General features: G+C 46.9%; 1 protein-coding gene across 7 annotated transcripts in view; it reads left to right on the top strand.

The window, feature by feature from the left end:
• Positions 1-22,002, top strand: part of LOC146188347 (uncharacterized) — a 113,649-nt gene that overhangs the window by 71,402 nt on the left and 20,245 nt on the right. For all 7 annotated transcript variants that reach the window (XM_084603740.1, XM_084603743.1, XM_084603739.1 and 4 more), the window contains one exon: positions 12,020-12,087. In XM_084603740.1, coding sequence (XP_084459866.1) covers positions 12,020-12,087 — 68 coding nt within the window. The remainder of the gene's footprint in view (positions 1-12,019; positions 12,088-22,002) is intronic.

Here is a 22,002-nt window from a genome sequence, read left to right as displayed (position 1 = left end):
AAACACACTATACTACATTCAAGGAACAGTTATAACTGCGAAATGAAACAATATAGTGATGAACAATTAACCATTTCATCACCTAAAGCCTTCCACTCTCGAATCACTAGAGGAAAAAGAACATGAGCGTAATGCGGTCAGCTCGATGCTAGACGAAATGCTTTGGATGTTGCTTTCTCTTGATTCTATGGTTTGAAAATCAACTGCATATATTTCTGTCAATTTCAAGGTCTCCAGTTAAAAGAAGATAAATTTCAGTATTGTATTCTTTGGTAGATTACCAATAGAGTTAAGACGGGTATGTCTGAAAAGTTAGGAGGGAGAGTAAAGTGGGGCATGCATCTTGCAGCCCAATGGTGGTCTTGCGTTGGACGTTTTATAGTTAGGTACCCAGCATATTACGTTTTACACCACGATTGATCGCAAGAGGAATGTATATGCAAGAAGTTTAGTTGTGGGTAATGCGAATTTTAGGAATGACTTAGTGAATGAAGATCAGAAAATGATTTCCATGTCACGCATGAAACATGCTTGTCCCATTTTATTTTGTTTGGCATGATTGTGCGTAAATACGTATAATACCTAAACGCGCTTACAGTACGAACTGCAATTTTGTATAGAAATATCAACGCTTTATTTTACTGGACATAGTCATTACCCCCGTTCTGTCTTCATTAAGTGCCATCTGCCATTCTTCGCACCAAGTTTATATTATTATCGAGCGATTGTTCAACGTTATTTCATATTGGTAACATTAGTTTTTTTTGCATACTATGAAATCATCGACAATACAGTGAAAGTAGCTTCAGCGCCGTTAGTTATGTCATTTTTTTGAAGATTAAGAAACGGGTCGGTGCTAGAGTGTCTCACGGGGTTCCAATCTTGCATCATTCGAACTGAACAAATTGTTTTGCGATCAGAAACATAGGCTGCTATCCTCCTGCAATCCTTTTGCTCGCAGAAAGTTTTCCTCCTCGTGGGTAGGCTTAGGACATGGACACGCGATCAAATCCTTTTCAAAGGCAAGGAATCAGCGCACCGGTTTGGCCGCGTTAATAAACAGCGCACCGCCTAGTTAACCAACCTGTCTTTTTATTAGACCATTTCTCTTGCTCTTTATCTCTCCCTTTCTGTTGAAATATTTCATTCTGCAGGTATGTCGCTGGTAGGCAAAGGTTTGGTGCATAACCATACGTCATGCTGATAGTTTTACTGGTCCTCTTACCTGATGTGCAGAGTGAAATAGTAAAATATAAAGCGCAGTGTGGCAAAGGGAGGATAGAGTTCGCGCATGCGCTAGCGGTTAGAAGCACGACTGAGGTCTGTTATCGATAGTTAAGGGGCGGAGATTTTAGCAGGGAATGTTATAAATACAAAATGTCTCGGAGAAAATTTAAGTGGATGCTGCAAGCATCGTGTTTCGCTTGCGCTTTGACCGCATTCGCTCGACAGATTGTCTGAGTTTTGATTATATACAGTAGTAATTGATGCGGTGCAATTAACGCGTAATGGTTGAGGAAATCATAGCAGAGATAATACGGTGGCGTTGGCGAAAGTCTGAAATATTGCTGCGAAATTCTAAAGCTGAGATCAACACCATCAGGGTAAACGTCGTCAGTCTTCGCGAGGAGGTTCCAGTACATACTTCTCTGAAGTTAAGTGGCGACATTTTCGGGTGTTAAGGATCAGCCATAGGACATGTGCGAGTTTGATGTGCACGCTACACGCAAACTATAAAGTCTGCTTGGTTTAGGCACGTAAGAGGAGGGCACAGTTAATGGAGAGCACTCTATTCCGCGTGCCAGCTGATGTATGAGAATAAAAAAAAGAAAAAGGAAAGCTTTCCTTTAAAAGGGCGCTCAACACTACATCCGTAAACATTATTTGAAGCATACGCGTGAATAAAGTGCTTATGAATATGCGAGTAAAATTTGCAAGCTTTGCATGGAGTATATTTTCACGTGAGAAAGGAGAAGCAGTGGTTTAAAGAGGAAGCAGGAGCTGGCGTGCCTTGGGAACTGTCAATGCCTAGACTACAATAGACACCCCCGTTACCTGCTTAGTTCATAACAGTTGTGGTGGAGCTTGCTGAGTGGATCAACACGGATCCCCGTTCTTTTCGACGAAGGCGCTGACTTGCTGGTTTACTGCCCCAACAGCCCAGTATGGCTCAAGACGATGGCGATAGCCGAGCAACAGCTACTGTGACCAACTGGCAGCATTATCACGAGCCGCGAACATTTGGTGCGAAATCTGACAAGAACGCCGACGAGTATTTGACCAACTTCAAACCCGTGAGCCGATACAATAGTTGCGATTCAACCTTAAAACTTGCGAACATAGTCTTTTTCTCAGAAGGCACGGCGCCAATTTGGTTTGACAATCTTGAGGACTCATTTTCTTCCTGAAATGAAGTGCTTTGACGACGGATCCGCGAACAAAAAACGGGAAAAGCAAACGATGCTGCAGCGAGCCCAGTTATCGGGCGAGATGTGCACCAAATATGTTGAGGGTATTGTGAGATTGTGCAAGATCGTAAACGAACTGATGTCCGAGGAAGCTAAAGTGGGACAGTTACTCAAATATGTCGCTGAAGATGTATGCATTTTCTTTATTAGCAAATATAGTTTGAACTTCCATGGTAATGTCATCAGACATAACCGCACAGTCGAAAGTTTGAAGTTGCGTCGCACCACTCCTAAATTTGGGCCACTGGCCAAACTCATATCCGTAGCAAGCGCTGCCGTGCTGCGGAGGCGATGGTTAATATAATAAGCCGGATCACTCGAGAACTGCTGCGTAGAAAATATTCTTTGTTCCAGGAGGAGCGCCAATATGACGGCTGCGCGCTGCAGGCAAAACCCACGACTCCATCAGCATCCTGTACTCAGGCTCGAAATGCGCCAAGCTTTGCTGACCGCCGACAATATGCTGACTTACCCCTCCCCAGCAGCGCATGGGTCGAAGAACAGCCTACAAAGATGGGGTAGTTCATTAGCAACGCAGGCACGGATACAATTGCCAGCCAGAACTATACCTTACCTGCATTTCTACGGGAGATTCCCTGGGCTGCTTCTCCTACCTAACAGAACTGAATTCTATTTTCATTTTCACTTTCTTTCGCGCTTCCGGTTGGGATATGTCTGTGAGGTCATTTTATATCCCATGTATATTCAATGAGCTGCCTGATGACGTTTTCAACTTGAACACTCGCAGGCAGTTACGGGGTGCTATTGCCGAGCTTGAGCAGCTCTAGTTCATGCTGTTTTCGTCCACAAAAAAAAATAATAATAATTCTGTGGTTTGGTAACAGAGGTTGTTGCTGCTGCCGGACGGTGCCCTACAAGCCCAATTGCGGCTTTGGCGCGTCCGCGTCCTGTATTGTTTCTTTGAAGTGAATAAAGTATTATTATTATTATTATTATTATTATTATTATTATTATTATTATTATTATTATTATTATTATTATTATTATTATTATTATTATTATTATTATTATTATTATTATTATTATTATTATTATTATACGTTTGCTGCGGTTTCACTCGCATAGTTAGAACATTGTTCTCTTAAAGCAGCATCTCGCTAAGAGCCACTTTGTTCTCTAATAATTCTTTCGATTTTTCTTCGTTTTCATTACAACCTTCAGTCGTCCCTCTGTAAAGAGGGCTCATATCCACTTTAGATACATTAACCTTACTTTTATATACATCTTATTCCTTTTCCTTGAACTCTTTCCTCTCAGTGAAGCCCTCGCTTTCCTACATCTGTCAATTGTTAATTTCATGATCTGCACGGTCCCCTTCATCTTAGTTTTCGTGCTTACTGTTATTTGGCCGTTCCTCAGCTCGGTCAGTCATGCTTCAAGGTGTGGAGTTAGAATCTTGCCCTTCCTCTTGAGGCAAAGAGCAGATGCGTGAGCCTTCTGGCTTCACAACTGTCTTCGTAGCTTCAGCGCAACCTGTCGTCGTTTAGGGCACATTCTTACTTTCCTGAGATATATTATCTCCAGTTAAGTCATTTCTTACTGAAATTTCTGTTGCAGGAAAGGACTGTTCCGCAATCTTACTTTGACTTTTAGAGCTAGTTTCCACAGCACCTGAGGCTGTCAACGAATCACTCGTTTCGCTTTACCACCTAATATAGGGAAAGGCAACCTCCGGAGGCTCGGATATCTTCAATCGCTGAAACTCAGCCAGCGTCTTCAAAAGGAAAAGAAGGGGCGGTATTTGTTCCGGACGCAAAGAAGATGCCCTCGACTTGCATGGAAAGCTAAACCGGAAGTCAGTTACCTTGTAGCGACAGACGTGGGTTGCCGTTTGGTCAACAGCTTTCGCCGGTTCAAGCCAGAGTATGTCAGAGTCAGAAGTAGCAAAGACACACTTTATATACAGCAAGAGGTGATATAGAAAAATTCATACCGACACTTAAAATGCACAGACGAGAGGTACACAGAAGGACAATGCGAAGCATGCACCTGAAGAGGAATTCAATACCACACAGGATTTACAACACTGAGCAATACACAAGACAGCCAAGTCAACAAAATCTAAATTGTTCACCTGGCACTTTTGCAAACCGGCGCCTGGAGAGTAATGATGTGGCCGTCATGTGAGACGAGCGCCGCTCCATCGCAGATCTGCGGGCTTGGCAGCAGCGGGTGAACCCCGCAGCCGAGCAGTTGTACTTACCAACTCGCCGCAATACTAGCTCAAACACTGGCTCACACAAGCGAAGCGACCTCAATTAATATACGGTGCGCCGCGTGTGTTTGTTACGACGCGCCAGGCTGATACGCACATACACTTAGCGCGTTCCCTTTTTCGCCTGCCGAGCTACGCGTCGTCATTGGTGATGCGCCACCGAACATTCTACTTAAGACGACCACTCTTCAGCCGATTGAGTCAACGTCACTGCCGGGCGATGAGAAGGAGGGTGAAGCCGATCCACACAAGGCCACGCGCTCTCCTCACGCGGGGAAAGAGGCTTTTCTCTTATGTGCTGGAACCTTCTATGCGGCGCCGCGCGGGATTCCTTCATACCTGGCAGACTTAACAACAGTGTGCCCCGATTTCGTGGCACCATATCTTCAGTGCTCATAAAGTTAACGTATATATTTGCGTTCTGGTGACGGTTGATGGAACACTATTGGTTGTGAGCTTTTTCTACTACTCGTAAATATATATTCCGACACTCTACAAGGAAGAAGCCGAATATAAAGCTACAAAAAGTTTTTTCCCCTCATTTTGATTCTTCGACGCGCGCTCAATTGTTTTCTATCTCTTAATTGCTCTATAGACGCTGCGTGTATAGCGGCTCCAGCCATTGCTGTCACGTTTGTTGCTGCTTTCTTACCTCATCTACGTAGAATGAAGCAGCGCATGGACAATGTTGATGTGTTTATCTTCTGTATATTCATTACCCCGCAGACAGTCCGTGCATATTTAGGCTCAATTGTTGATAATATTGCACAACTGCGTTATTTGCTCCCGTCTGCGGCTTACCTTTTGGATTAATTGGTTTAGTTTTATGAGATGTAACTTGCCATAGAAACTCAGGCGGTGAGAGGCGCCTTAGTAAATATCTCAGTTAGCCTCGCCCTCCATGGTGACTAGTAGCTTACCGGTGGTATCAATCAAGAGGAAAGTACACAACAGTTTCATATTACCTGTACTCACGTTAGGGGCTGAAACGCGGAGGCTAACCAAGAAGGTTCTGCCTAAGTTGAGGACAACGCAGAGGGCTATGGAGCGAAAAATGGTAGGGGTAACATTAAGAAATAGAAAGCGTACAGATTGGGTCAGAGAAATGGCTCAGGTTGCTGACATTCTAGTCAAAAATGAAGAAGACGAAATGGGCACGGGCAGAACATGTAGTGCGAAGAGAGGATAACCGATGGTCGCTTAGGATAACAAACTGGATTCCAAGGTAAGGCAATCGTATCAGGGGGCGGCAGAAAGTTAGGTGCGCGGATGAGGTTAAGAAGTTTGCAGGGGTCAAGTGGATGCAGCTAGTACAAAAACAGGGTTAATTGGAGAAATATGGGAGAGGCTTTCAGCCTGCAGTGGGTATAGTCAGGCTGATGGTGATGATGCTGCTGACCTGGGGTTCTTTAACATCCAGCGTTATACATAGCACCAGTGTACTTACCTTACTGCCTCCATTGAAAAGCGGCTACCGGGCCTGAAGTTCAATTCAGTATTCTTGAGCACAGCAGACGAGGGCTTTAACCACTGCGCCACTGGTATTTATGTTAGAATTATTGCAAATTGTACTGTGGCAGTCATCGCCATCGACATGCGCCTGTGCGTTGTGCGACGAAGAAGAAGTACGCTGCAAGGTCCTGTCCTCACAGCTCTCCATCTGAGCGTCAATAAACGCCCTATTACAATTGGCGGAGGTGCCGGAAACGATCCCACCCAAACTGGAACTGCGAAGCCGTACACTACCCTCTACGACCGCCATGCAAGACACTTCGACGCTGCCGGCCGTTCCACCCACGATCATGTGTGCTGGCGTCGTGCGCCAGCGTGACCCTTGCCTGTTCAGCGGCACGGCCGATCAAGATGTCGACGACTGGCTGTCATCCTATGAAAGAGTAAGCACCTACAACAAGTGGGATGACTCATACAAGCTCAGTAACGTCATATTCTATCTGACGGACGTGGCGAACCTCTGGTTTCGCAACCATGAGGCTGACCTGTCATCTTGGTCGACATTTAAAAAGAATTTCGCGGAAGTGTTCGGCAGCCCGGCAGTGCGTAAGCTTCGTGCCGAACAACGTTTACACGATCGTGTTCAGCGCGCTGATGAGACCTTTACCAGCTACATAGAAGACGTCGTTGATCTCTGCAAACGAGTCGACCCGGCCATGCCGGAAGCAAACAAAATCCGCTACATCCTCGAGGGCATTTCTGAGGACGCCTTCCAGATGCTGGTAGCGAAAGATCCCACCAGCGTTAGTGAACTCGTGAAGCTTTGCCAGAGCTACGACGAGCTCCGCAAGCGGCGCGCTTCTAGGCGCCGCTCCAGTGTGTGCGACGAAGGCGTATCCGCATTAGCCCTGGGTGGTTCGCCAACTTCTGAAGGGAGCCCGCTGAATCAAAAGATCAAAGATTTTATTCGTGAAGAGGTCGCACGTCAAATCTCACTCCTTCCCCATTTTCAAGACTCGGGCCGCCTCGTTCCTGAACTGGCTCCATCTTTGGCCCCTGCTATACGCCGTGTCGTGCAAGAACACGTCGCTGATGCCTTGCCGTCCAACCCCGTGGTGCCGCCTGTGACGGCACCTCTCACGTATGCCCAAGTAACGGCTAGGCCACCACCTTCGCCCACGTCTGGCTCCTATGTGCAGGTCCCTGCCTACCGTTCACCGCCGCATGCTGAGCCTTCGTTTCAAGCCCCACCCTCAAGGTTCCGCCCACATCCTATGAAACCTTGGCGTACTACGGACAACCTTCCGATTTGCTATGCCTGCGGTCGGCCGGGCCATGTTGCGCGCCTTTGTCGCCAGCGCCTCCAACCTTCACAGCCTGACATTCGATTTTACCCGTACGATACCGACTCACGCTCGCAAATGATTCCGCCCGGTTCTCAATTTGTCCCACAAGATCGCCAAACCTATACCACTCGTCGATCACATTCTCCTCGGCGCCGATCGCTTTCTCCAATGCTGCGACGTTCTACCAGCACCGTTGAGGGAAACTAACAGTCGCAGTTCCGGGGGCAAGAACTGCGCTTGTTTCGAATTCCTCAAGTCCTCCATGCCGTCCCGCTAATGTTATCAAAGTTTCTGTAGAAGGCGCCACAGTTCTCGCTCTCGTCGATACCGGTGCAGCCGTCTCCGTCATCAGTGAAGCGCTCTGCCGTCGAATTCGCAAAGTGACCACTCCGATTTCCGACTTTTCGCTCCGCACCGCCTCATCACAGCACATTCACCCCTCCGCATCTTGCACAGCCCGTGTGCTCATTCAAGACGTCTTGTACCCCATCGAGTTTATTGTTCTGCCGAACTGCTCGCATGATATCATCCTCGGATACGATTTTCTATCGACTCATCAAGCCGTTATTGACTGTGCTCGTGCACAAATTGCCTTCGGCCCCCTCTGTGATGCCCCCTTCTGTGATACCCCTCCCCGCACTGCAAAACTTCTCGTCGCCCATGACACCGACATTCCTCCGTTCTCTGCTGCCCTCGTACCACTGTCTTGTGAGTGGGTAACTCCTTTGACTGCGATTTTTACACCTTCCGAAGCCACCTCCCGTCATCCCTGCCTCCTTTTTCCGTTCGCTGTTCTCGAAATTCAAGACGGCAAGAGTGCACTTTACGCCTCGAACCCATTTTCTTGCCCAGCAGTCCTGCTCCGTGGCGAATGCATTGGACGTCTTGAAGAGCTTGATCCCAGTCATATCACCACTCTTGCTGACTCAACCTCCTCCTTCGACGTTAGTCTGTGCTCTTGCGATGTTGCGACCGCTTCGACGCCCTCCGACGTTTTCCAACATGCTATTGATGCTGATCTTCCACTTGCGCAACGTGATCAACTTGTCGCCCTCTTGCAGAACTTCGCTTCTTCATTCGACTTTCCTCAAACTGACTTGGGCCGCACGTCTGTCGTAGAGCACACCATCGACACCGGTAAAACTGCACCTTTGCGCCAGCGCCCCTATCGCGTGTCGGCTTCGGAGCGCCAAGTAATTGCTGATCATGTGGACGACATGCTCCGTCGGGGTGTCATTCGGCCATCCCACAGTCCCTGGGCGTCTCCAGTTGTGTTGGTACCTAAGAAAGATGGCTCCTTCCGGTTTTGTGTCGACTACCGCCGGCTCAACAAGATCACGCGCAAGGACGTCTATCCTCTGCCACGCATCGATGACGCACTAGACTGCTTGCAGGGCGCCGAGTTTTTCTCCTCGTTGGATTTACGATCTGGCTACTGGCAGGTGCCAATGGCTGACGCTGACCGCTCTAAAACTGCCTTCATCACACCAGATGGATTATATGAATTCAACGTCATGCCCTTTGGGCTTTGCAACGCCCCGGCCATATTTGAACGCCTCATGGACACTGTGCTTCGTGGATTCAAGTGGCGAACCTGTCTTTGCTATCTCGATGATATCGTAGTCTTTTCTACCGATTTTCAATCCCACCTGCTCCGACTGAAGGACGTTCTCACTTGTCTCGCTACCGCCGGCCTCCAACTGAATCTGAAGAAGTGCCGCTTTGCTGCTCGCCGACTAACAATTCTAGGTCATGTCGTTTCTAAGGATGGCATTCTTCCCGATCCCACCAAACTTCGTGCAGTTGCCGAATTCCCACGCCCAAAATCACTGAAGCAGCTACGAAGTTTCATTGGCCTATGCTCCTACTTTCGCCGCTTCATCTTAAATTTCGCCTCTATTATTGCTCCTCTCATCCAGCTCCTCTCCGGTAGCTCCGAACTCTCCGCATGGACACCTGCTTGTGATGACGCCTTCAACACTTTACGCCGTCTTTTGGTTTCGCCTCCCATCCTCCGCCACTTCGACCCGAATGCGCCAACTGAGATTCACACTGACGCTAGCGGTATTGGGATAGGCGCCGTTCTCACCCAACGCAAACCTGGTATCCGAGACTATGTGGTGGCGTACGCAAGCCGCACCTTGACCAAGGCCGAGTCCAATTATTCTGTTACGGAAAGAGAATGCTTGGCCATTATTTGGGCCATCGGCAAATTCCGTCCGTATGTCTATGGCCAACCATTTTATGTGGTCACTGATCATCACGCTCTGTGCTGGCTGGCGTCCCTCAAGGACCCGTCCGGCCGCCTTGCTCGCTGGGCTCTTCGCCTCCAAGAGTATGACATTCGTGTCATATATCGCTCAGGCCTCAAGCATACTGACGCGGACGCTCTTTCGCGCTCACCGCTGCCTCCCTCTTCGTTGCCTGATGAGATCTGCGCCTACGATTTGTCTTCGCTTGCCACTATTGACATGGCCACGGAACAGCGGCGCGACCCGTGGATATCTACACTTCTGGACTTTCTTTCAAGTCACTCTCCAGGTCGTCTGTCTCGGGCGCTTGCCCGCCAAGCTCACCATTTTTCAATTCGTGACGGGCTGCTCTATCGCCGCAATTATCTTCACGACGGAAGGAAGTGGCTTTTAGTCATCCCCCGTCATCTCCGCGCCGAAATTTGTGCTGCTTTCCATTCTGATCCCCAGTGCGCCCACGGCGGAGTGTTGAAAACCTACACGCGCTTGCGTCTACGCTTCTTCTGGCGTGGAATGTACCGCTTTGTCCGCCATTTTGTCCGCTCCTGCCAGTCTTGCCAACGCCGAAAAACTCCTCTCAAGTCCTCTGCTTCGTGGCAGCCGTTGCCCTGTCCTGCCCGCCCGTTTGATCGTGTCGGCATAGATCTATACGGTCCCCTTCCTACAACTTCAGCTGGCAACCGCTGGATTATCGTGGCAGTGGATCATCTAACCCGCTACACTGAGACATCATCATTGCCCTCTGCTTCCGCACGCGACGTGGCTGCCTTTATTCTGAAAAACCTGGTTCTTCGCCATGGTGCCCCTCGCGAACTGCTCAGTGACCGCGGACGCGTTTTCTTATCAGACGCTCTTGAGGCTCTCCTGAAAGAATGCCGCATCATACACCGCACCGCTACCTCGTACCACCCTCAGACGAATGGACTGACAGAACGTTTTAACCGCACTCTCGGTGACATGCTGGCTATGTACGTGAACACCGACCATTCCAATTGGGACCAAGTTCTACCGTTTGTTACTTACGCATATAACACCGCGACACAGGCCACTACTGGATTCTCTCCTTTCTTTCTCCTTTACGGGCGCGAGCTACCCTGTACTATGGACACACTTTTTCCCTACCGCCCTGACGTTTCCGAATCTTCCCCGCTATCCGATGCCGTCACGTACGCAGAAGAATGCCGTCAGCTCGCCCGCTCTCTCACAACAGAAAATCAGTGGCAACAAAAATACCTCCGTGATACCGGCGAAGCTTCGCCATATCTCCCGGACACACTGGTGTGGCTCTGGGTGCCCTCCACAACCCCTGGCCTTTCAAAGAAGTTTCTTGCTCGCTACCACGGGCCATATAGGGTCCTCCAGCAAACATCTGCAGTCAACTACGTAGTTGAGCCTGTCACGCCCTCTGCGGACTTGCGTCGCCGTGGTCGTGAAATAGTTCACGTGAACCGATTGAAGCCATTCTATGACCCCGCTGTGCTTTCCGCGCCATAAGTCGCCAGGATGGCTCCTTTTTTTACCCGGGGGGAAAATGTACTGTGGCAGTCATCGCCATCGACATGCGCCTGTGCGTTGTGCGACGAAGAAGAAGTACGCTGCAAGGTCCTGTCCTCACAGCTCTCCATCTGAGCGTCAATAAACGCCCTATTACACAAATTAATATTTGCTTATTTGATACCCCCTAATATTTGCATCATTTCACCCAGCCTTCTTAAAAATTATCTTCAATATCAGCTGCTGAGTTGTGGAAGACGCATGGCGCTACATACACCAAATACTAAGATTATTCCGACTAAGATTATAGAGACCCACTATAACCGAACAAACGGAACAATCCTTTGTCGCCAACGGTTGTTCTGTCTGATTCGTTGCTGAATGCACCCGAAGTCTGATTTTCATCTCATACCAATTGGGCATCTCCTAATTAGGGTTGCAGTATATGGAGACTCCACTCTGGAATATGTGCGATCTGCCATATTTCATAACCAGATGATCGCTCATGACGTTTTCGTCGCATTAGAGGCTGCACCATCGTGCACGCAGCCTCATATTTGCACGTTTTACTTCCACATTTATTTTTCCCGCCACTGCCCAAATCCCCTTTCGGCCATCTTACTGGCCCCGTCACTGCTGTTTTTTCATTGTTTTATTTGTCTATGGCTCATTCCGGCGCTCTGGCTAGCACATTAGTGGAGAATGTTCAAAACCATGCTTCCTCCGGGGTAGGAAACTGTATATAAAGTCCTTTGGCGCTTTACATTTCAGAACATGGGATGCATTTTACTATGTGGGTCCGAGGAACAGAATTGCATCGGTGGTTGTGAACGCCTACGGTGAGCATATTTGAAACGTATTCGGATTCTTCAAACATTTATTAATGTTTCAATATTTCGAGACAAGTAGCGAAAGTTAAGCGTGTATAACAAGAATAATGTTTGTCGAAAAGGCACGCTATCAGAAATTGGAAAATCGCAATAATTGTCACTAGAGGATCAAAAACAGAAAAATACTGGCATGTCGATAATTGACTACTGGAGAAGCAAAATGTGCGAGGAGCACACAATTATACATTAGAAAGGCGTTTTGTATCTTTGTTATTCGTAATCGCTGTGCCGCCTTTTTTGTTTATGAAAACCGAGAGCACGAGCTTCAGTGGACCCATAGTCTGTTTGGCTAGTGAAGGGGTCATGTACAAAATAATCGCAAAAAGAACTCAAGAATTTCATTAGTACAAACATGACTCAGTGAAGGCAAGTCATAACAGTGGTGATGTCCAAATTTTTTAAGAATATAAAAATCAAAAATTGCAGGAAAGGAAAAGACCACTGTTAGGTTATGAATGCGAAAATAAAATACTACACTAATTCACTGCCATACATACGGACTGTGAAGAAACATATGATTCAATAAATCTCGAAGTTTGTGTTTGAATTTTATTTCGTCAGTAATGTCATTGCATATCAAGGCTCCATTGGCTTGTAATAGTATTTCGCCATAAATTTTGTGATAAGTGGAAGAATAAATCTATTATTAGTTGCGGCCCTTGTTTGTCTCAGCGGTGATCTGAACGGCGTCATAGGCGTGCGATGATTGTTCTATTTGTATAGATTACTCGCGCTAACTTTAGCTTCTATGTAACTGATGCGAGTTATATTCGTAGCTGCCGAAAATATTTCCAGCTAATTGCAGTTACGATTGCAACAGTTATTATGCGCACATCTCATTTTTGCAAGAGAATATCTGCGTGGTAGTATGATTTATAATACTTCCCTCGTACGTAAGCATAGCACATTCGACTGTCAACAAGTACAAGATATAAAATACATAAAATTGGGCCATGTACCATTAGAGCTAACTTTACATTATCAGTGCTGATATTCTTGCGTGAGTGGAACTCTGTTCACTTTGTTTTTGTTTCGCTTTTAAGATGGGATAGAGACGATACGTGGGAAACCATTTTAGGTTCCTGGTTCATATTGTCCCATTATTTATTGTATACCCTGCTAAAATATTTCAGTATCACCTTCTTATATACCAGCTTCAAAGTTGATTAGAGATAATCACCTACATCATCATATGTGTTCAGCATACTCGCCAGCCAACTACATCTTATCTAGTTATCTAGTCTGGGTTGTTAATTCATCTAGTGAAGCCAAAAAGATCAATTGTATTTGGTTCCGTCGGTATAAAGCCTTTACGTCTGTAGCCAGTTTTATATTCATGATGTATACCTACTGTAATTTAAGAAATAGAGCTTATTAGCAGTCCGCATATACCTTTGTTGTACAATGCAGATCAGTACGAAAGCGGGTGAAAAGTGTCATACCCTAATACTTTGTATGAGTCGTCGGGCCCATTTTGTTGAAAAACGCCGACACAATTAGGGAAAACGTTTCGATACATAAAATACCAGGGTTATATTGAACAGAAACTTTAACCTTACACGATATTACCCCTTCTGCAGCGGTGGCGTAGCGGTAGAACATCTGCCTCGCATGCAAGAGGACCGGGTTTCAAATCCCGGTGCCGCGCAATTCTCCACCGGAACAAAAAAAAAAATAATCCGCGTGTCGATGGAATTGCATAAACAGGTTTGGGGTGCGACCCGATGCCGATGAACACCTCCGGCACCACACTCCATCACCAGAACAGGAGTTGGCCACCCTGGTGCAGTAATTGGCCACAACCTCCTATGATAAGCTCCATAAAACCCCGGCCCTCAGTCACCAGCGCCTGCGGAACAACCGACCACGGCGGCGGTCAGACCTGTGACGCAGCAGGGGGTGCTAAGAAAGCCTGGCTCCGCTGGACAAGCCGCCATTGGAAACTGACCCTGGCAACGTTTAATGCGAGAACCCTAGCTAGTGAAGCTAGTTTAGCAGTGCTGTTAGAGGAACTAGAGGGCATGAAATGGGATGTCATAGGGCTTAGTGAGGTTAGGAGGCCGAATGAGGAATACACTGTACTGAAGGATGGGCATGTACTGTGTTATCGAGGTTTACTAGAGAGGCGACAACTAGGAGTAGGTTTCTTTGTCAATACGTATATAGCGGGTAATATAGATGAATTCTACAGTATTAATGAGAGGGTTGCTGGCATCGTAATTAGGCCCAATAAGCGGTATAAACTGAAGGTTGTACAGGCCTATGCACCTACGTGTAGTTATGATGACCAGGCAGTTGAAAGCTTCTATGAAGATGTAGAATCGGCAATGAGAAAAGTAAAGACGCAGTATACTTATACTAATGGGCGACTTCAATGCCAAGGTAGGGAAAAAACAGGCAGGAGACAAGGCAGTAGGTGACTATGGCATTGGCTCTAGGAATAGCAGGGGGGAATACAAGTTGAGTTTGCAGAGCGCAATAACTTACGAATCATGAATACCTTCTTCAGCAATCGTAAGAACCGGAAATGGACATGGAAAAGTCCTAACGGAGAGACTAAAAATGAAATCGACTTCATAATGTGTTCAACCCCCGCCATTGTGGAGGATGTAGAGCCAATCGGGAAAGTGCGATGCAGTGACCACAGGATGGTGAGGTCCCGAATTCGCCTAAATCTGAAGAAGGAAAGCAGCAGATTAGTAAGAAAGAAACCCACCAACGAATTAGCGGTGAGGGGGAGGGCAGAAGAGTTCAGGATCTCGCTACAGAATAGGTATTCAGCTCTAACTGAGGATAGCGATATTACCCTAGAGCCAAGGAACAATAATTTCAGAGGTATCATTACTGAGTGCGCTGTAGAAGTAGGCGGTAGGATAGTTAGAGAGGATACCGGTAAGCTGTCTAAGGAGACGAAAGATTTGATTAAGAAACGCCAGAGTATGAAAGCTTCCAATCCAACAGACCAGATCGAATTGGCCGAGATATCAAAGCTAATCAATAAGCGCAAAGTGGCTGATATAAGGAAGTATAACATGGAGAAAATTGAGCATGCTGTAAAGAACGGGGGAAGCCTTAAAGCGGTGAAGAAGAAATTGGGCATAGGTAAAAACCAGATGTATGCGATAAGGGACAAGGCGGGCAACGTCATCACTAATATGGACAAGATAGTCAAAGTAGCCGAGGAGTTCTATACAGATCTCTACAGTAGCCAAAGTAGTCAGGACCGTAATGAGATTGGCGGTAGGGAAAAACAGTCAGACGTTCCACCAGTGACGAATGACGAGGTCAAGAAAGCACTAGAAACTATGAAAAGGGAGAAATCAGCTGGAGAGGATCAGATAACTACAGATTTGCTGAAGGACGGGGGGGATATCGCGCTAGAAAAACTGGCCACCCTGTATACGCAGTGCTTGGTGTCATCGACGGTACCGGAACCATGGAAGAACGCAAACATTATCCTCATTCACAAGAAAGGGGACTCTAAGGACCTTAAAATTACAGACCAATCAGCTTACTGTCTGTTACGTATAAGGTATTTACTAAGGTAATCGCAAATAGAATCAGTACAACCTTAGACTGCAATCATCAAAGGATCAAGCAGGGTTTCGGAAACGGTACTCTACTATCGATCATATCCATACCATCAATCAGGTGATAGAAAAATGCTCAGAATATAACCAGCCCTTATACATAGCATTCATTGATTACGAAAAAGCATTTGACTCAGTTGAAACCTCAGCGGTGATGCAGACATTGCGAAATCAGGGGGTAGACGAGCCGTACGTGAAAGTGCTGGAAGATATATATAGTGGCTGCCCAGCAACCATAGTTCTGCATAAGGAAAGTAACAAATTCCCATAAAGAAAGGAGTTAGGCAAGGAGACACAATCTCCCCAGTACTATTCACAGCTTTTTTAGAGGAAGTATTCAGAGACTTGGAATGGGAGCAGTTAGGGATAAGGGTAGATGGAGAATACCTCAGTAATCTGCGATTTGCTGATGACATTGCCTTGCTAAGCAACTCGGGGGATGAACTGCAAATAATGATTGATGACCTAGACAGGAAAAGTAGAAAGGTAGGCTTGAAAATCAATATGCAGAAGACTAAGGTAATGTTCAACAGCCTCGGGAAGGAACAGCAGTTTACATTAGGTAGCGAAATACTGGAAGTAGTAGGCGAATATGTCTACTTAGGACAGGTAGTAACCGCAGATCCGAACCACGAAAAGGAAATAACAAGAAGAATACGATTGGGATGGAGCGCATTTGGCAAGCACTCGCAGATTATGACTAGCAGCTTACCGGTATCGCGCAAGAGGAAAGTATACAACAGTTGCATCTTGCCTGTAGTCACCTATGGGGCTGAAACGTGGAGGCTAACCAAGAGAGTTCTACTTAACTTGAGGACAACCCAGAGGGCTATGGAACGAAAAATGGTAGGGGTAACATTAAGAGATAGAAAGCGTGCAGAGTGGGTCAGAGAAATAACTCAAGTTACCGACATTCTAGTAGAAATTAAGAAGAAGAAATGGACATGGGCAGGACATGTAGTGCGAAGAGAGGATAACCGATGGTCGCTGAGGGTAACAAACTGGATTCCAAGGGAAGGAAAGCGTAGCAGGGGGCGGCAGAAAGTTAGGTGGGCGGATGAGATTAAGAAGTTCGCAGTGGTCAAGTGGATGCAGCTAGCACAGAACCGGGTTAAGTGGAGAAATATGGGAGAGGCCTTCGCCCTGCAGTGGGTATAATCAGGCTGATGATGATGATGATGTTACCCAGCGCGAAGATAAGCAGATTAATTCAAATGTTTCCAAACGAGAGATACCATACCCTACTATATAGTACAAATGTGTTAGCTGTTCACATTTCGCAGTGTCTCGAGTAACATCACATTTTTTAGCAATGAAGTGTTTTCTCGCTTGCTGGAACTGCGGCCGCATTTCGCCGATTACATTATAACCACGGTGAATAATTTTATACCGTTTATAAGCAAATGTACAGTCTGCCCCGAAACTCTTTATTACCCATCGCAGACTCCAAGCAAACCTTAGTATGACATAATTCATCAGTGCAGAATGTTTTCTAACTGCCTTGTTGCGTATACAGGTAGAACGCGAAGAAAATGGCTTACCACTGAAGAAGGGTAATGGGGAAAGCCACAGTTGAAAAGTCGAGCCAACCTTTAGCCAAATAGAATTAATTGTCTACGTCTGGGCAGAGCGATCATCACTGGCAGGGGTTTAGGTGCGTTTTGCTTTCGAAGACGAAAAGCTGGGGATGGGCAGAGTGGAGTAGAAGAATGTAGGTAAAGGAGTTAAAAAAATGGAAAGAAACTATAAAAAATGTTTCTTCCGTATATATCCTCAGCCTGGAATCGGTGATCCTGGGGCCTGAAAAAGAAAAAAAAGCGGAAGTACCAGGCAAAACACCAATACGGGGAGGATGATTAGTTACCACCTAAAGGAGGTCACGCCAGAAAAACGCAGTATACTGTATTAATGGCTGATTTCAATCCCAAGGTAGGGAAAAAACAGGCAGGAGACCAGGCTGTGGGTGACTATGACATAGCCTCAAGGAATAGAAGGGGGAGTTACTAGTTAAATTTGCAGAGCGCAGTAACTTAGGCACTTGCTTCAGCAAGCGGAAGAACTGGAAGTGCACATGAAAAAGTCCTAGCGGGAGACTAAAAAGAAAATTGACGTCATATTGTGGTCTAACCCCGCCATTACGCAGGATGTTGAGGTAATCAGGAAAGTGTGATGCAGCGACCACAGGATGGTAAGGTCTCAAATTTGTGGAGATGGGAAAAGGGAAGGAAACAGATTAGTAAGAAAGAAGCCCATCAACGAAATAGCGGTGTGGGAGAGGGCAGAAGAATTCAGGACCTCGCTACAGAATATATATTCCGCTCTAACCGAGGATGATCACATAATCCTAGAAATAATAAACAGTACTTTCAGAGATATCATTACTGAGTGCGCTGTAGAAGTAGGCGGTAGGATGGTTTGAGAAGATACCGGAAGGCTATCTAATGAGTTTAAAGATTTGGTTAAAAAACGTTGAAGTATGAAAGCTTCCAGTCCAATTGACCAGATAGAATTGACAGATATATCAAAGCTAATCAATGAGCGCAAAGTGGTTGATTTAGGGAGTATAACATCTAAAACATTGAGCATGCTGTAAAGAGCGGAGCAAGCATTTCAGCGGTGAATAAGTAATTGCGCATATAGAAAAAATAAGATGTATACACTAAATGACAATGAGAGCAACGTTATCACAAATATTGACAAGATAGTCAAAATAGCCAAGGAGTTCTATACTGAGTTCTACAGTAGCCAAATACGCGAGGACAATAAAGAGATAGGCCGTAAGGAAAAGCAGACAATTGTTCCGACAGGGACAAAGGACGAGGTTAAGAAAGCGTTAGAAACTATGAAAAGGGGGAAAGAAGTTGGAAAGAATCAGTTAACCGTTGATTTGTTGAAAGACGGCGGGGATATCATGCTAGGGAAACAGGCCACCCTGTATAAACAGTGCCAGTTGTCATCGACGGTGCCTGAAGTATGGAAAAGCGCAAACATTATCCTAATTCATAAGAAAGGGGACGCTAAGACCCCAAAAACTTAGGCTACTCAGCTTATTGACTGTTACATATAAAATATTTAATAAGGTAATCGATAATAGAATCAGGACAGCCTTACACTGAAATCAAGAAAATATCATGTAGATTTTTGGAAAAGGGTATTCCACTACCGATCACGTCCATATCATCAACCAGGTGATAGAAATATTCTCAGAGTATAACCAGCCCTTATATATAGCATTTATTGATTACGAAAAACCATTTCATTCAGTAGAAACCAAGGTGGTCATGCAGGCATTTGGAAATCTTGGGTGTAGACGAGCCGTGCGTACTACAAGATATATATAGTGGCTGTACAGGAACCATAGTTCTGCATGATGAAAGTAACAAAATTCCTATAAATTAAGGTGTAAGGCAAGGAGACACGATCTCTCTAGTACTATTCACAGCTTGATTAGTGAACCTATTCTGAGACTTGGAATGGCAGCAGGTAGATACAAGCGTCGATTGAGAATACCTCAGTAATGTGCGATTTGCTGATGACATTGTCTTGCTAAGTAACTCTTGATAAGCTGCAAAGAATGAATGATGACCTTGCCAGGAAAAGTAGAAAGGGAGGCTTGAAAATCAGAATGCAAAAGACTAAGGTAATGCTAAAAGCCTCGAGTGGAATCGCAGTTTACGTCAGGTAGAGAAGCACTGCAAGCAGTCGGAGGATATGTTGTAATAGGGCGTTTATTGACGCTCAGATTGAAAGCTGTGAGGAGAGGACCTTGCAACGGCGAGCCCAGCGTACTTCTTCTTTGTCTTCGTCGCACAACGCACTGGTGCATGTCGATGGCTGAAGTGCTGACTATCACAGTACATTTTCCCCCCGGGTAAAAAAAAGGAGCCATCCTGGCGACTTATGGCGCGGAAAGCACAGCGGGGTCATAGAATGGCTTCAATCGGTTCACGTGAACTGTTTCACGACCACGGCGACGCAAGTCCGCAGAGGGCGTGACGGGCTCAACTACGTAGTTGACTGCAGATGTTTGCTGGAGGACCCTATATGGCCCGTGGTAGCGAGCAAGAAACTTCTTTGAAAGGCCAGGGGTTGTAGAGGGCCCCAAGAGCCACACCAGAGAGTTCGGGAGATATGACGAAGCTTCGCCGGTATCACGGAGGTATTTTTGTTGCCACTGATTTTCTGTTGTGAGAGAGCGGGCGAGCTGACGGCATTCTTCTGCGTACGTGACAGCATCGGATAGCGGGGAAGATTCGGAAACCTCAGGACGGTAGGGAAAAAGTGTGTCCATAGTACAGGGTGGCTCACGCCCGTAAAGGAGAAAGAATGGAGAGAATCCAGAAGTGGTCTGTGTCGCGGAGCTATATGCGTAAGTAACAAACGGTAGAATTTGGTCCCAATTGGAATGGTCGGTGTTCACGTACATAGCCAGCATGTCACCGAGAGTGCGGTTGGAACGTTCTGTCAGTCCATTCGTCTGAGGGTGGTACGAGGTAGCGGTGCGGTGTATGGTGCGGCATTCTTTCAGGACAGCCTCAAGAGCGTCTGATAAGAAAACGCTTCCGCGGTCACTGAGCAGTTCGCGAGGGGCACCATGGCGAAGAACCAGGTTTTTCAGAATAAAGGCAGCCACGTCGCGTGCGGAAGCAGAGGGCAATGTCTCAGTGTAGCGGGTCAGATGATCCACTGCCACGATAATCCAGCGGTTGCCAGCGGAAGTTGTAGGAAGGGGACCGTATAGATCTATGCCGACACGAGCAAACGGACGGGCAGGACAGGGCAACGGCTACAACGAAGCAGGAGACTTGAGAGGAGTTTTTCGGCGTTGGCAAGGCTAGCAAGAGTGGACAAAATGGCGGACAAAGCGGTACATTCCACGCCAGAAGAAGCGTAGACGCAAGCGCGTGTAGGTTTTCAACACTCCGCCGTGGGCGCACTGGGGATCAGTATGGTATGCAGCACAAATTGCGGCGCGGAGATGACGGGGGATGACTAAAAGCCACTTCCTTCCGTCGTGAAGATAATTGCGGCGATAGAGCAGCCCGTTACGAATTTAAAAATAGTGAGCTTAGCGGGCAAGCGCTCTAGACAAACGACCTGGAGAGTGACTTGAAAGAAAGTCCAGAAGTGTAGATATTCACGGGTCGCGCCGCTGTTCCGTGGTCATGTCGATAGAGGCAAGCGAAGACAAATCGTAGGCGCAGATCTCATCAGACAACGAAGAGGGAGGCAGCGGTGAGCGCGAAAGAGCGTCCGCGTCAGTATGCTTGAGGCCTGAGCGATATATGACACGAATGTCATACTCTTGGAGGCGAAGAGCCCAGCGAGCAAGTCGGCCGGACGGGTCCTTGAGGGACGCCAGCCAGCACAGAGCGTGATGATCAGTGACCACATAAAATGGTCGGCCATAGGCATACGGACGGAATTTGCCGATGGCCCAAATAAAGGCCAAGCATTCTCTTTCCGTAACAGAATAATTGGACTCTGCCTTGGTCAATGTGCGGCTTGCGTGCGCCACCACATAGTCTCAGATACCAGGTTTGCGTTGGGTGAGAACGGCGCCTATCCCAATACCGCTAGCGTCAGTGTGAATCTCAGTTGGCGCATTCGGGTCGAAGTGGCGGAGGATGGGAGGCGAAACCAAAAGACGGCGTAAAGTGTTGAAGGCGTCATCACAAGCAGGTGTCCATGCGGAAAGGTCGGAGCTGCCGGAGAGGAGCTGGATGAGAGGAGCAATAATAGAGGCGAAATTTAAGATGAAGCGGCGAAAGTAGGAGCACAGGCCGATGAAAATTCGTAGCTGCTTTAGTGATTTTGGGCCTGGGAATTCGGCAACTGCAGGAAGCTTGGTGGGATCGGGAAGAATGCCATCCTTAGAAACGACATGACCTAGAATAGTTAGTCGGCGAGCAGCAAAGCGGCACTTCTTCAGATTCAGTTGGAGGCCGGCGGTAGCGAGACAAATGAAAACGTCCTTCAGTCGGAGCAGGTGGGATTGAAAATCTGTAGAAAAGACTACGATATCATCGAGATAGCAAAGACAGGTTCGCCACTTGCATCCACGAAGCACAGTGTCCATGAGGCGTTCAAATGTGGCCGGGGCGTTGCAAAGCCCAAAGGGCATGACGTTGAATTCAAATAATCCATCTGGTGTGATGAGGGCAGTTTGAGAGCGGTCAGCGTCATCCATTGGCACCTGCCAGTAGCCAGATCGTAAGTCCAACGAGGAGAAAAACTCGGCGCCCTGCAAGCAGTCCAGTACGTCATCGATGCG

The sequence above is a fragment of the Amblyomma maculatum genome, chromosome 5 (assembly GCF_055883805.1).
Source record: "Amblyomma maculatum isolate TAMU_Amacu chromosome 5, ASM5588380v1, whole genome shotgun sequence".
NCBI lineage: Eukaryota > Metazoa > Arthropoda > Arachnida > Ixodida > Ixodidae > Amblyomma > Amblyomma maculatum.
This window is presented reverse-complemented; position numbering and strand designations above follow the sequence as displayed.